Below are 15859 nucleotides of genomic sequence, written 5' to 3'. Positions count from 1 at the left end.
TTATGTAATATAAATGTATTTTTCTTCAACTCTTAATATGGAGCTATTGGATTTTAACAGAAATTGATCCACACAATTTATTTTTAACTCTCCCTCTTTAGCTCCAATTGATTTTTATCTTTGTGATCAATGGTGACAAGAATGCTCTGGCAGGACCACAGGGGTCAGCTCCTTGATACTTCTATTGAACCAGTCATTAAAATCTTATTATGAAACTAATAGGATGAAGCCATTTCAGTGAGGAACATGATAGCATCTGTTTTACTGGTGCATAATACCTGACAGTGTTGATCTTAAAAAATGCCAAGGAAAAAGGGAATTGAGTGCTCCCACGAAAACATCAATTAGCCTAGAGACCATGCAGCCTAGATGCTTTCTTTAAAATAACTGCACCATAAAGGTGTCTGAGCAATGTTCAATCAGGTGTTTTCTTTTTGTGTCAGTGCACATTCCCCAGATCCTGTCACTGTTTTATCTAGACTAAGCCAAGTATTATTGCATTTGGAACTTGAAGCAAAACATCTGCTGGCAAAAATTGATTAACATTACAGTATTCTCTTTCTTTTGCTTCTGGGGGCCTTTTATTCTGCTGTTTCTTTTAATCTCTTGCTTTTTCTTTCTTTCTCCCTCCCCTTGTCCCATTTTGTCTGCTGTATCAAAAACATCTGCACTTGGGGATATAATACTCACCTAAGAAGACTAAAATCTTCTTCTCCTGAAGTTCTTAATAAAGTTGATTAAATATAAACAGCTGTGTGCCTCATAAGATATTTTACTTGGAGAGAAATAATAAATAATGCTGTTTGAGGATGCTCCTCATATAGCTTCTGTATTTTAGTTGTGTTCAATTGTTTTGGGCAGCAGTAGTCATTTTTAAAAAGAGTCAAACATTTTTCTCTAATTAGCAAATGGATGTATGTTGGAGGGCTTGTTGGGAGGAGAGAGAGAAAGAGGGAGAGAGAGAGAGCACACGCCATATGTTCTCAACCAGCAATGGTAACTGTGTTTTCTGCTAGTGTAAATCTGTATATTTCTTTATTTTTTTGTTTAGTCTTGTATTGCTAATAAAGAGCACAGACATTCCTTTTACAGATCATCAACAGAAGAATAGCATAGCCTTTCATAGTCTCAGAGTTTAGTTTTAGAGGAGTTCCTAAAAGCATTCTTTTGAGTTCTTTCATTGTTCATTAGTTTACATTTGATTTGATTCATGTTTATTTTCAATTGCTGTTTTATATGTTTTTGTGTTCTATTGATTTCAGTGGGAGAGTCACCCAGTCTTCTGCTGCTTGTAACTTTGCTGCGTTCTTTCCCAATGGCATGAATTTTACAGACATCACACTACTTGCATAGTGCACCACACTTGCCAAATTTCAGAGTTAGATACAAAGACCCTCTTTTAGGGTCAGTTTAAAAAGACACACAATAGTTTAAGTTTTCCATTGCTTTCAGTGGGTCAGAGTGAGGCCCCGAAGTATTTCTTCTGATGGGAACATCATCCTTTTGGCATGACATTTTAAAGCATTCTACAGTCCCGGTACAAGATCAGGCCTACCCCATTTCAGATGCATAGAATAAAGCTGTTGTTATTTAATTGGCAGTTAAATAAGGTGCACAAAATCGGCAAAGCAAAGCACAAACTCAGTACTGAAATTGGCAGCAACCTATGCCATTCACCTGGCACTCCCCACTTGCCACTGGCCTCCATGGTGCTCCCCTACTCACCACCGCCATTGTTTGCCCCTGCACACCTTCTGCTGACCTCCATGGCCTCCATTCACTGCCACCTTTACTGCCAGTTGTTTTCCATTATTGGAAACTGCTGCAGTTATGTCACTGCCCCAGCACAAACCCATCCCAGCAATAACATCACAGTGTTGGTCTACTGCCTCTGCTCCTGATACTTCTCCAAAGTGGCTATTTTGGTGACTCCAGAAACTGCTACACCCCTCTCAGTTCTCCCTCTGCTCCTGAATGCTATTGGTTGGTATGGGGTTTTTTGGCCTTGTTTTCTTCACTCAAAGTACAACAGTGGCTGACATGCCTTGCGGAGTAATGCAGGCAGTTCTGAACCACCCGTGTCACTGTAGACATCTCAAACAAAGCAAGTTGCTTGTCACCTCTGCTGCAACATCACGCCAAGGAAGTTATCACAGGCCTATTCATATGTTATGGAATGTAGCTAGATGAATGATGTGAACTCTCCTACTCAAGAATCCCCTCATACCACTCACACATAATAGAAGCAATGCTGCCATGTCAAGGAACTGCATCATTTGGCAGAGTGGCTCCTTCCTGCAGATGTTACTGGAATAGCAATGGGATTCAGCCATGCAGCTGTGACTCCCACCAACCTCCAGTGACAATATAAACTGGTCTCAATCTTCTGGCAGTTTTTTTGTTGTTGGTCTATCAAACCTAACGCTGTCAAATCTTGACTAGCAGTGGCTTTCCATACTTCCAGACAAGATTTTTCTAGGCCTGTTTCCTGAAGATTCTCCCCCGCCCCGTCAAACAGGTGACCAATAGAAGCTACAACTTCTATTGAAAGATAGCTACTCTATTGAGAGTCAGACTGGATTTTAAACAGAATGCTAGTTCTCTTTTGAAACAACTTCACTGGCATTGGATCACAGGCAAAATGTGGCAGGTAAATCACGCAACATCTATTTGGGTACTTTTCAGCTCTTACATGCCTAGTTAACAGCCAATGTGATTCTTGGATGACACATCTCTCACTCTCCGCTTCACAAAGTGCATAATTGTTTGAAATGTTATTGAAATTAATTTTAATGAAAAATTGATATCATGTCATATTATCTTTCTGTAACAATAGTTTATTAATTTATTACTAAAGAACCAATTAAAAACCAGCTAATTCAGTGCAAGCCAAAATAATGCAAGGAGGTGGGACCAGACCTGAAAAAGGGAAGGCAGAAGTGTTTAATGACAAACACATTTGTCCCAAGGAATCATTTCAATTGGCTGACTTCCCAATTAAACTCATAAAACGGAAAGCCAAAATTCCCCAGATTAACGAGCCAGTCGTTAAGCAGAAGCGGAGAAAAAGACAAACCTAGCTAATTCCGGGCTAAGCATGATGGATGAGTGCAAGAGAAATAATTGGATGACATTCATCAAATATGAAATAAAGGTGTTGTCAGAGGGGGAAAAAGGCTGTAATAATCTTTGGGATTCAATGCAGGCAAGTTTGCTTCTAGGAAAAGTTCATCAAAATAAATTAAAAAGAGCTCCTGAACTTCACTCCTGACTGGAGAGCTTCACAAATGGTAATGAAGATTTGATAATTGCCTGAGATTTTTATTACTCTAGGTGTAAATCATGGAAAGGCCATATCCCTGCTGAGGTAAGCACCAAATTGGCCCTACCAACTAAGATTTTCTTTTCATTCCCTCAATACAGCTACTGCCAAATGAATACATCACTGCATTGGTCAGTTTTTCATCCCCTTGGATTTCCCCCCACAGTAATGGTTGGTGTTTTGCTAAACAGCCTGAGGCAATGTGGTCCAGTGGATAGTGTCAGATGTCTGTTGTGATGGCAAGCTTAAGAGCATAAATGTCTTCATCCAATACAAATGGAGAAAGGCCATGGCACAGTGGTAGAACATCTGCTTTTCATGCAGAAGGATCCAGGTTCAATCCCTGGCAGCTCCATGTAAGACTGGGGAAGTACCTGTCTGAAACTTCGGAAAGCTGTTGCCACTTATTGGTGACAAAATAGATATACCAATGGTCTAATTCAGTATATAGCAGCTTGCAGTTCTCCTGATACTAGTAAAATGATTCGTTTGCTTGTTGACAGTATCTAAATGGGAGAAGAGAGGGAGGAGAAAAGGGTCCCTTCTGACAACAGAAATCCCCTACCTTTGCAAAAAAATAGTCCATACCTCTGAAACTCCAAAAGCTGTTGGGAGAGAACAAGGCTTGTACATATGCAACCTTTGTTGTGTATCATTCAATTGAGTTCCACTCTGAAGAAGCTTGCCCCTTGACCTGCAAGCATCTCATGACAGGAGAGGGAGGCTTGTGAATGGGGCTTGCCCCTTGACCTGCTAGCATCTCATGACAGGAGGGGGAATTGGGAATTTATTGAGGAAGGAAGAGGCGTCAAAGGAATCCAGAGTCTTGCTCCATATCCCCTGAAATTCTGGTGGGTATGCCCAATAATTTTTAGTAACTCGTTTCCCTGATCTCCGTGCAGCAATAGAAGAATGTCATGTTCTTGTAACAGGGGACTACAACTAGAGATGATATGGTTGTGCCTTATCTTAAGAACTTAGGTTTTAGTGCATCAGGTCTTAGGACTGGATTTCTTTTGTGCATCAATTTCTTATTCCAGACAAATGATCTCACTCCCATCTATCTGGAAGAATAAAGATGCACTGTAGAATTAATGACAAAGCCTTACATTTGGAGTAGAATTATACTCTGAAAATCTTCTGCTGGTTTGAAAAACAGGTTTCCTTTTTCACTCTCTGTCAGAGGCAAAGTCTTGTCTGGACTGGATCAGATATGAAATCTCTGCATTATGGCTGGCCTTAGTGGAGCATTTGAATGACAGTTTATCTATATAGCATGCCACCATCTGCAGATGATGTGATTGCCAGGGGTATTATTGATGCTATAGCAATATAGTATGCAGAGAGTCCATGCAAAGAAAAAAGAAAACATATCTGCAAAGGGAATTTTGTGTGCTTTATTGGAAATCTTAAAAGGCAGTAAATGTTTGCTATAATCAAGCATTTGTTGTATAATCTCAAACACTGGGTTTGAGACTGGGTCTGCTAAAGCAAGAGTGCAGACTAGGAATTTCATCAGTATGTGAATATTCATACTGAAAAGGCCTAGTGATTAAACAAAAAAGAAAGAACTCCCACTGGAAGGCCCAGTGACATTTATAAAGTCCTGTATATCTGAAGTAATCAGGACAGGATGCAGTATTGCAGAAGCTATGTATATGAGTATTCCATCAGCCATAGGTTATCTAAACATGTTTGGCAATTATTAGTTTAAGCTATGGAATCAATCACATTTTGTTCATATTAATTCATTCCCCCAAGTTTCACGTTAAATACAAACTTACTTTAAGGAAGGCAGTGGCTTGCATGATAGTGACTGCTACTAATATTGGTAAGCCCCTAACACAGTGGTTCCCAACCTTGGTTCCTCCCAAGGTTGCTGAATTACAGCATCTCCACCTACAATTTATTATGGCTGGGGATGCTGGAGTTGTAGTTCAGTAACATCTGGAGGAACCCAGGTGGGGAACCACTGCACTGACCTAACAGTTTCACCCTCCCCAAAGGGTATGTGGGTGTTTCAGCTCAGCAGTGTTTCATTATTATCATTTATTCAGCATCGGATTCAGATCTAAGTCAGCAGCACATACATGCAGCCATTTGTTTTTGTTTTTTAAACTTTGATAATGACATTAAGGCAATAACAAATGTTTGAATCTGATTAGATTGGAAATACTTCATACTTCAAACTTCTCTTCTAGATGTCTGCAGGCCATGATCTCTTTGTTCCAGTTGTGTATGCATGTGTGTGTAGGAATGTGCAGGACTTATAGACTCTCTCAGTGTTTTAAATGGTTTTAACTGTGTTTTATTGTAAACTGCCCACAGACTTGTTTTTTGAGTAGTACACAAATATGATAAATAACTAAATAAATGATGGCATTTCTGTGATTGGACAGGAGAAGGTGAAGACTGGGGAAGATGAGCCAGGGCAGGGTTTTAGGGCCTGCTTCGGATGCTGTACTCATTTAGGCATTTTCCAGATTACACGCTGCAACAGTTTTGCATGTCCACTAGAGTGTCTTTTTTTGTGTTTGAACAACTGAATAGGGTTTATGTAAAGAAAATATTAAAGTTGCCACTGCATTTTTTGCATATAAAATTCTGAGGTGAAATGAGGAAGGGTTTGGTTTTTTTTGATGAAATACTATACACAAATTTTGAAAGAACTTATAGGGATTTCAGTAAGATCCGCTAGGGTTCCATCTTCATAGTCCTGAAATGAATATTTCTCACCGTCCCATGTTTCATTCATATTCAGTAGTTTTGTGGGAGGCCTGGCAACGCTATGGTGAATATTTTGTTTTGTGTGCACATGAAATGGTACTGCATTGTGTTGAGTGTCATTGCCCCGATGGCAGCTCACAGGATTCTGGGGAGGAAAAGGGCAGCTGGCAGGAAGAGAAGTGGTGCTTAAAGTGCTGTTGCTGCTGTGCCTTTTCCAGTTAAATAAAAATGGTTAAGGTCAGCTACCTTCCTCATGTTCTCCACTCCAAAATATTCAGCATAGTTTCATTCTGCCCAGCCCCCCAAAATCAGGAGGTTCTCCTGAATTTGGCTACTGGTTACTTTAAAAAAAATGCTGGAAGTAATTTTAGTGAATTCTTTTGGTCACCACTAATTTACATGAAAAAACTACTGGCTGTGTTTCAAGGCATGTAGGAAACTTCATCCAAATGTTAGGAGTACCTTCCAGCAACAGCAAGAGAAGCTAAATTGGAGCGTAGCTATAATTGAGTGTATGGGTTCAAAGGACCCAGGCCCCCTAGCTCCATCTTTCCTATTTTCTTCATTATTTCCCTCACTCTGAGGGGTCGCTGGGGAGAGGGGCAAACACGGGGCCCCTTTTCCCTAGCTATGCCTCTGAGCTGGTCCAGTAATGCTACAGTGAAAAACCACAACAACCTACTTGCTTCCCAACGGGGAAAAAAATGTTTTAATTCAATGAGGTCATTCAGAAGATCAAAAACTGTGTTCTACCCGGGTTTGGGAGCTGTTTTTGCTCCTGGTTTTCGGATGTGTAGAAGCAAGGTAGGAGGAAAACCTGACTAAACATGATTGTGTGGAAGCAGGGTAGGATGAAAACCTGGGTAGCTTTTCCTCCTACCTTGCTTCCACACAATCACTTCTATCCAGGTTTTCCTCTTACCTTGCTTCCACACAACTGAAAATTGGGAGCACACACAGCTCCCAAACAGGCAGAACACAGTTTTTGATTGTGTGAACAACCCCAGTGAGGCTGTTCTTATGTCCTGGCAGGCCAGGATTTCTGGGGGCCGGGGTGACGTATCCTGACCCCCACACCTCCATGCTGCCAGAGGTAGCAGTGGAACATCTGGGTGCATGGTCCCTGTAACCAGAGGAAGCAGGAGGATCATCTGCAGGAAGTTAAGTTCCTGCAGCCTCCCCCACCACCTGCCCTCAAGCCCCCTCACATAATCACGAGAAAGGGCTCAGTGTCTGGTTTGCCATTTCTTTGACTTTTTCAGGGTTGCAGTTCAGACATGTTTGCTTTTCCTGAAGGGCATAGCCATAAACTGGAATCTTCTTACTGAATATGCAGGCACCAAGAACTGCATGAAATTTTTCTTATGGTTTTTTCCCCCAACAGCTCATTCCTTTGAAACAATTTCTTTTTGGACTATGTGAATGTGTGCAATTATTTTTAGCTTTATTAATTGTGCAACTGCTTAGATCTGGATTTTTCAAAAAGTTATTAATGAAAGCTTTAAAATGTCACAAGTGGGAGGAATAATGTCACTTTACTTCAATGTTTTGTATAAACCAAATGATAGTTGGTTTCACTTGTGAGTCCCACCTCCTACATGGTTTGATGGTTTTGTGTCATGTAGCTTGCTTTGTTTTATAGCAGAACAGCAGAAATGTTTTTTACTTCTGTTTGGTAAGAATGTGGGGCAGTCCCCTTTCCATCTCTCTCTCTCTCTCTCTCTCTCTCTCTCTCTCTCTCTCTCTCTCTCTCTCTCACACACACACACACACACACACTGCAGATAAACTCACTTTAATAATACCTGGAGAACATGGATGAAATTGAAAGAATTTTGCACTTTTAGAGAAAAATACTTTTACTGAAAACACTTTTTAAAATGTTGTATTACAATCGCAGTAATAAATTTACAATTCCTATATTTCAGGATTTCTGAGTGGGATATAAATGAATATTCAGAGAGAATTCAATGCTCAAGAAATATCTTGCATTTAAAGCTTCAATTCATTTGCACTTTGGATTCCATGTGTTCATTTTACCAAATGTTTTCATGTTTTGCATTGTGCTTGACATCCATTCTGGTGTATTTATTTATTAATGTTTATCTGTAATTGACAAATTCATCAATTTCAGTTTATCTTTCACAATCCATGACTTAATTATCTGGATATTTGTATATTTTCTGATTGATGCACAAGATGAAAACAATCACGTTTCTTCAGCATGGCACAGACAACAGATCCCTGGTCTTCTTTTGTTTTCTCTCTCAATTTCTACTTTGGTCATTTGACTTAAATGTAATTAACTGAGTGTAATTAAATTTTTACCTCAGATCACTTCTTCTGAATTTTCTGTATGCTTGTAATGAAATATCTCTTTTGAATATATAAGATATTTGAATAAAACTGGCATGAGCATTCAGGGCATCATTCCTTGTTCTAAGACCTACAGTCAGCTTGATATGATGGGTGCATAGGATGAGGGAGGCAAGGAAGATGTAAAGTGCATACTTTTTAATTAGTTAAAAGTGCCAAAAATAGTTATGTGCACAAAACTGGAAAACCCAGTTCAGTAAGGATTCCCCTTTACCAGCAAAGGGGAAGGTGGGACCAGGGGGTTTGGTTAAAGGGAGTTGGGGTGGGTGGGGAGTGCTTTTATACCTTAAGGTTGACACCACTGATGGCTGTGGTGGCAACATCTGCGGCAGCCTCTAGGTTGGGGGGTGGGTTGGGGGAGCTTCCCTCCTCCCCCACCAAAGCAGGCCCAGCCATTTGGAGACTTCAACTCATGCTCAGAGGCCATTTGCATGACCACTTTGGTCATACAAACAGTGGTCACACAAATGCGCATGTGTTGTGGGCCATTTATTTTACCTCTGAGCATGTGTAGAGGCCATGCTTCTTAAAATGGGCCCAAACTGAGCCCAAACTGGTTGGTTGCCTGCACCTGTGGAAGTGGGGAGGAGCCCCTGCCCACCCCAGAGGGTGCTGCAACCACTGCTGCAGCTAGCGGCAGCAGCAACCTTAAGGTAAAAAACCACTCTCTGCCCTCCTGTCATGGCTCAGACCTCTGACTCAGAAGAGTCAGAGCAGGAACTGTAGGATTCGCCTGCTAGTGAGGGCTCAGAGGCACAGCAACAGGAGTTGGCAGGGAGCCCAGACTCTGGAGCTGAGGATTCGCAACGGCTGCCAAACATGATTTCTGATGGGGAGGAGCCTGGGATTTCCCCTGTCTTGAGAAGACGGCTCAAGAGGGAGGCTCAGTGGAGGTCACGCAGGAGATCACTATAGAGGAAGCCGAAGTGCTGACTCAGGGAAGCCTGATTGGCTGCTGGTTCTCTTGAGCCATGTATATTTGGCAGTCTCCCAATTGCTCAGATTCTGTTTGCAACTTTCGCTGGTCTGCAAACAGTGTGTTATTGAATTCCAAAACTTTGTCCGAGTTCCAATTTGCCTTGTTTATGTTTTCCTGCTTTGTTCTGTTAATTCCTTGCTTCTGTTGTCCTTTGCTATTTTCATTCCTTGCTCTGTGTTTTCTTTCACTTATTACTCAGTTATTGTTAGAGGCAGGGGGGTGGTACCTAGTTCCGTTCAGGGGACTTAATTCATGTACTGTTTTTCTTTGTGAGCCTTTTATTTTTCATTTGTGCAGTTCTGCTGCCTCTTTCTGTTAACTCACTGGGAAGTGCTGAAGGGGGTTGTAAATCTTGTTGGGTTAGCCAAGCTAACAGATTTACGACACCTCCCCAACTCCCTTTAATGAAGTCCCCAGTCCTGTCTCCCCATTGCTGGTAAAGGGGAATCCTTACCGGTTTCCTCTTTACCAGTTATTCTCGAACCAGTTTGAACCAAACTGGGCCAAATCAGGCCTGGTTTGACTTGACCTGAATCCCTAGAGCTGAACCTGCTTGAAGTCGAGCTAGCTCGCACATCCCTAGCAGAAAAATTAGTGAGAATTAATACGATTTATATTGTTCTGAAGTGAAGCATTTTGAATTGCTTTTCTAGTCCAACCCCCTCTATTGATGCATGGTGCAGTGTAGTCACTTATTTGTTCTCCATGAGCATAGGAAGAGAAGGCGCAGGAACGTGCTGACCAGACATGCCCCCTGTGATGACACACTTAAATTCACAAACGTTATTTGTTAAGCTTATATAATCCCCATTCTTCTATGAACAATCATGAATTCAGTGATATCTCTGTATCTGGGATTTCCTGTTAGAGGGAACACTTTTCCTGACATGTCTTCCATATATATCAAGTATGACTCCTAGGTCCTTAGCTTAGTGAAGAAATGCTTAGCTGATACTAGTACATTTGCTTCCCCTTCCCCTTTCTTACCTTTATATAAAACACTGCATTTGCCATGGATAAATCCCATTTTATTATTCATAGGAGCACTGCTCAATTTATTTTGAATTTTATTTCCCTTGCCAATAACCCTGACAGTCACATAAAATGTGTGCCATCTGACTTTTAGAAAATACTATTCTTTTGTATGTTTTTGTAAAAATATCATTGAACTAGAGATGTACGGACTTCCCTGGGATTGCCTCTGATAGATGAATCAAATGGTTTCCTTAAAAATTGGAAATAATTCAGTCCCTCATGCAAGCCAAGGCTCAAAAGCCAGCGTGGTGTAGTGGTTAGAGTGCTGGACTAGGACCGGGGAGACCCGAGTTCAAATCCCCATTCAGCCGTGATACTTGCTGGGTGACTCTGGGCCAGTCACTTCTCTCTCAGCCTAACCTACTTCACAGGGTTGTTGTGAAAGAGAAACTCAAGTATGTAGTACACTGTTCTGGGCTCCTTGGAGGAAGAGCGGGATATAAATGTGAAAATACATACAAAAATACAAAAAACAAACCTCCTAGCAAAGCAAAAAAGAAAAAATTCTTTTGCATAGCCAAGAGACTTCAGGGACCCCATAGGGGTTTGCCTTTTCTCTTCTTTCCACCTATTTCCAGGGTGCAGCCCTTCAAAATTAGCCTGGGAGTGAAGCAGTGAAGATTATTTTTATTGCTTGATTCTGCAGTTGTTTTTGAAGGGCTGAACCCTAGAAATTTAGGGAGCAGGAGCAAAGACAAGCCCCCTAGTGGGACTCTCTGGCTCTGAGAAAAAATCTGCTTCTTGACTCAGAGGCCAGTTCTGAAGGGTTGCACCTTAGAAATCAGGAGGAGATGGGGTGAAAGACAACTCCTAGGGTTTTCCAGGATTCAGCCCTTCAAAGGCCCACATTCAGCCCTGACAATGTAGTGGAGCCATGCAGCTCTATTACATTAAATACAGATGGAGGGAACCAGCAAGTCTTCTCTGCTCATATTTGAATTGAATTGGAGAAGAATGGGGACTATAACATTTGCTTGTTGTAGGGGGTGAGCTTCTTCTTCTTCTTCTTCTTCTTCTTCTTCTTCTTCTTCTTCTTCTTCTTCTTCTTCTTCTTCTTCTTCTTCAGCACATTTATATATCGCCCCAACAAAAAGGTCCCTGGGCAGTTCACAATATAAAACCATTAAAACATTAACATAACTAAAACATTTTAACAAAATTTTTTAGTTATGTAACAAAACTCTAAAACAGAAACTTTTATAATATAACAAAAACTCTAAACAAAAACTATAACAAAAACTCCAAAACCAGTATATCTATGTTGAAAGATGAACTGGAAGTCACATTGGTATATAGAAAACTAATAAAAATATAAATGCAAAAACCCCCTCTAAAACTGAAGCTTTAAAACTATAAAATAAAAGCCTGACTAAACGGGTATGTTTTTAGGTCCTTCTTAAAAACATTCAGAGAAGGGGAAACTCTAATTTCATTTGGAAGCGTGTTCCAGGGCCCAGGGGCAACTCTAAAAACAGCCCAGTTTCGAGTCACACCAATCAAGCTGGTGGCAATCGCAACCAGACCTCCCCCGACGATCTTAACATGTGGTGTGATTGATGAAGAAGGCGGCTTTAATTAGCCCTTAAAATTTTTTGTCAGAACCTAATTCGGGTGACTTTTATCAGGATACCCATATGAAACAAAAGCCATTATGGATTCCCCTTCTAGAAGCATATGCTCCTTACCATTTTTATTTGTAGGTTTTAAACATACTTGTTTGTTAGTTTTAAACATCAACATGTTACCCTGCAACAGGGTCCTTCAACCTAGAGCAGTTTATGTGGAAGTATATTAAAAAAAACCCCACAATCACAATTACTAAATTGGCAGTTTAAAAGTAGCTAGAATGAATAAAAGTTTTATAAGGGCTGGGCAAGCCTCCCTCTGGAGAAACCTCCACAGATAGGGTACTGCCACCAGAACGTCTTTCTCCCTGGCTGCCATCTGCCTTACCTCAGATGACGGGAATATCCAGAGGAGAGCCTCTGGAAACTATCTTTGTGCTTGGTTGTAGGAGCACTGCAGTAGTAACCTAAGTCAAGCTATGTCTTTAAGTCAATTACTGCTATACCCATGTGGGTGTGGTGAGACAAGGTGCCACGCACTACTGTGATGTGCCTGATAGGAACCCATTACCCTGTTTTGGGCACCCTGGAAATAGGTTGGTAGGGGAGCAAAGGGAAACTGCTATGGTATTCCTCAAGACAGGAACTCAAATCCCAAGAATTATAGGACTTTAAAGGTCAACACTGACATGTTGAGTTCTATCCAGAAATAGACTGGGAACTAGTGAAGTTCTTCAAGCACTTGAGATATATGTTTTCAAAGCCCGATTCCAGTTAGTAATCTAGTAGTTCTGTTTTGATTGGTTTCTGAACAGACTTTTGAGGCAGCCCCACATACTATGCTCTCAGAACCCATTCAGATTCAGACCAGGAGGAGGAGCAAACATGAGCCTGGACCCACAGCACCCAGTCTCCCAACAGGCCTCCCATCCCTTGTATAGCCTGAGCTTGTCCCTCCTACATAACCCCCTTGGGAGAAACCTGAAAACCCTGAAGATCCAGTGGGACTCCTGTTCAATCCCTGGGACCACTTCCATCACTCCTGAGACCACAGGGAAAGAAGTAATGCTAAGCTAGGGCTTTGCTCCAACACTGAGGATGAAGTGTCCATCTGCCTGCTTGGGATCTACATTCCCAGGGCCTGTCTGAGCTCCAGGAAGACACAAGGCTGTTGGCTTCTACATTTGTAGCCAGACATTTTCTGGTGCAGCAGCTCCACATTGGGAGCTCTTTTTAGAGTCAGCTCCCATGATTTTTGCTCCAACCTGAATTCTGCTGCAGGCACTTTTGTGGCTGTTGGTCTAAACCCTTGTTTTTGTCTCACTGTTCCTTGTTTCTGGCTTCACCTGCTCCCGCCCTTTTGCACTCCAGCCATGGGTCCAACACTAAGTCTCGGCCCAGCCTTGCCACCTAGCACAAATCCTCCTCATCCTTCCAAGCCTGAATATGGACAAATGATACTCCAACTATTCCATCCTTAGTGCATGGGGAAGAAGTATGGGCATCCATGCTTTCCCCACACCCAACATGCTGTCACCTAATCACAAGGCAGTTCATCTGAACCACCTCTGAACATGTGCTTTTTATACTGCTTTAAAGTAGTGTTAAAACCATGCATTGAGGTGTGGTTCAGGCAAATTCCTCTCCTCAGTGCAATTAAAGGTAAATTGTGCTGTCAAGTCGATTTTGACTCCTGGAGCCCACAGAGCCCTGTGGCTTTCTTTTGGTAGAGTACAGGAAGAGTTTACCATTGCCTCCTCCCATGCAGTATGAGATGATGCCTTTCAGCATCTTCCTATATCGCTGCTGCCTGATATAGTACCAGCGAGGATTCGAACCAGCAACCTTCTGCTTGTTAGTCAAGCATTTCCCCGCTGCACCACTTAAGGTGACTCAGTGCAATTAGATGATGCATATTAAGTGGAAGGGAAATGTGTGTGTCCACACTTCTGAATGGGCCCAGAGTGTAGATAGCTTTAGCCAAATTATGTTTGTCCAGAGAGGCTGCAGTTGGTACACTAGCCTCAGCTGTTAGAAGCACTCTGAACCATGCTTTGATTGGTTGGTTGATTGATTGATTGAATGAATTTCTATACCGCCTAATATAGAAATCTCTAGGTGGAGAGGAGTCATGCTATGGCTCTGAGGCCATACTATGGCAATGCTAAATATAGGAGCAGCTCCAAACTGAAAACCTGTTCCTTCAGGCCCAGGGGGAGTGCAACACCATTCAGGACAAGCTTGAACACAGGCCCTTAGGCTCTGTGGCTGTGAATCTTCCAGGAGTAATAAAACTGATTTGCAAATGTATAAATAAAATATGAAGTTGGATGAAACTCCTTCAAGGACTCGGGAATCTCCTTCCTTCTTCCCTGTTAACCACCCTGCAGCCATTTTAAAATTAAAAAACGTACAAATAAGCAGACAAACAATGGAAGATTCATCTTATTGGGACAGAGTTTTAGTTTATTTGCCCTCATCCAGCCCATTACCAGCTCCAGGCACTGATTCATTATTTTCTCTGAACACCACACCTGACTCAGATGTAAAAGAGATCAAGTTGGGCAATATCTTCTCTGAAAGCCTCTTTGAATCTAATGGTTAACCCGTCGTTTTCTCCTCACCTGTTTTCTGTGGGTTATTCAGAGAGTCTCATTTAGTGCAATGTCAACAGTAGAGGTGGATTATTACAACTGTATTTTCCTTGTGCACTAAATGAGCTACTCTCAAAAGGAGAGGTTGGATTGGTTTGACATGTCTTATTCTTAAGAAATCCATGCTGGCTGCTAGCAATTTCTAAGAAGTGGTTACAAATTGATTGCTTTATAATTTGTTCTAACAATTTTCCAGGTATTGAAGTCAAACTAATGAGACTATAGTTCCTCAGGTTAGCCTGGCTTCAATACTCAGGAAATTGTTAGAACAAATTATAAAGCAATCTATCTAGAAACACCTCGAAGAAAAGGTTGGATTTCTGGTAGCCAGTTAGATGTGGTATAAGTGAGCCCAACCATGCTTCCATCTTTTCCTCTGAAACTCAGTTGTTAAATCATGTCAGAACTGAAGTGTGTGGATGTATATGCAACAGAGACTAGAAACTGAGATGAAATACAGAATATCATGATCACAGATTAATATTTCAGCTTTATGGAGCCTGAGGATTTTTGTTTTTGGATTTGCACACTTCTTTGAAACTATGATCTTGGATTACTATTCTGAATAAAATACTTTCAGATTTGATAAGGAGTATGTGTTTAAATCATATTCAGTGTATCCTTTTTTGGCATTTGTACAGGTGACTGCTGGTGGAAGAGCAAATTATTATGTGTCCTACCGAAGGGAACCTTTCACTCAGATAAAATTGCCCAAGTACTCATTACCAAAGGTAAATGTGCTTTTATAAACAGCTTTGATAACTACAAAATCTTTCACAGGAAAGGAGGATTTGATTTGTTATTATATTTCTATCCCTTCATAAAGTAGCGTCATGTGATCCATCAAGCAAATGCATCCCTCAAACCTGACAGGTGCTCCAGAAATCCCTCCCATTTTTTCAATCCCAACTCAGCACAGTCAGGAGTTTACTAAGCTCCTGTTGAAACACTATACTTATCTGGTGGACTGCATTTGTCTTGGAGGATCACAGGTTGAGCTTCCTTGCTGTACAATTAAGTCTGACAAAGACCATTTTGGCTTTACTTTGGTAAAAACCATATCACCACTTTATCACTTTGAGTTGAAACAGCAAAACCTTTCCTTTCTTCATTTTTTGCATGTGGTTGTTTGAGTAGAGGCCCAGAGACCCACAGTCTCCAAGAAAGGAACACATGGTTTAGGTGGTGCTAGGCTTGGGGT

The 15859-nt window shown here is 41.3% G+C and overlaps 1 protein-coding gene across 1 annotated transcript in view; it reads left to right on the top strand.

Annotated features, from left to right (window-relative positions):
• SORCS3 (sortilin related VPS10 domain containing receptor 3) overlaps positions 1 to 15859 on the top strand; it is a 750118-nt gene that overhangs the window by 574014 nt on the left and 160245 nt on the right. The window contains exon 8 of the mRNA XM_053311335.1: positions 15300 to 15389. Within this exon, the coding sequence (XP_053167310.1) occupies positions 15300 to 15389 (90 nt within the window). The remainder of the gene's footprint in view (positions 1 to 15299; positions 15390 to 15859) is intronic.

The sequence above is a fragment of the Hemicordylus capensis genome, chromosome 3, assembly GCF_027244095.1.
Source record: "Hemicordylus capensis ecotype Gifberg chromosome 3, rHemCap1.1.pri, whole genome shotgun sequence".
NCBI classification, from domain to species: Eukaryota; Metazoa; Chordata; class Lepidosauria; order Squamata; family Cordylidae; genus Hemicordylus; species Hemicordylus capensis.
Note: the sequence above shows the minus strand (reverse complement) of the source record. Positions and strands in the feature narration are given on the sequence as shown.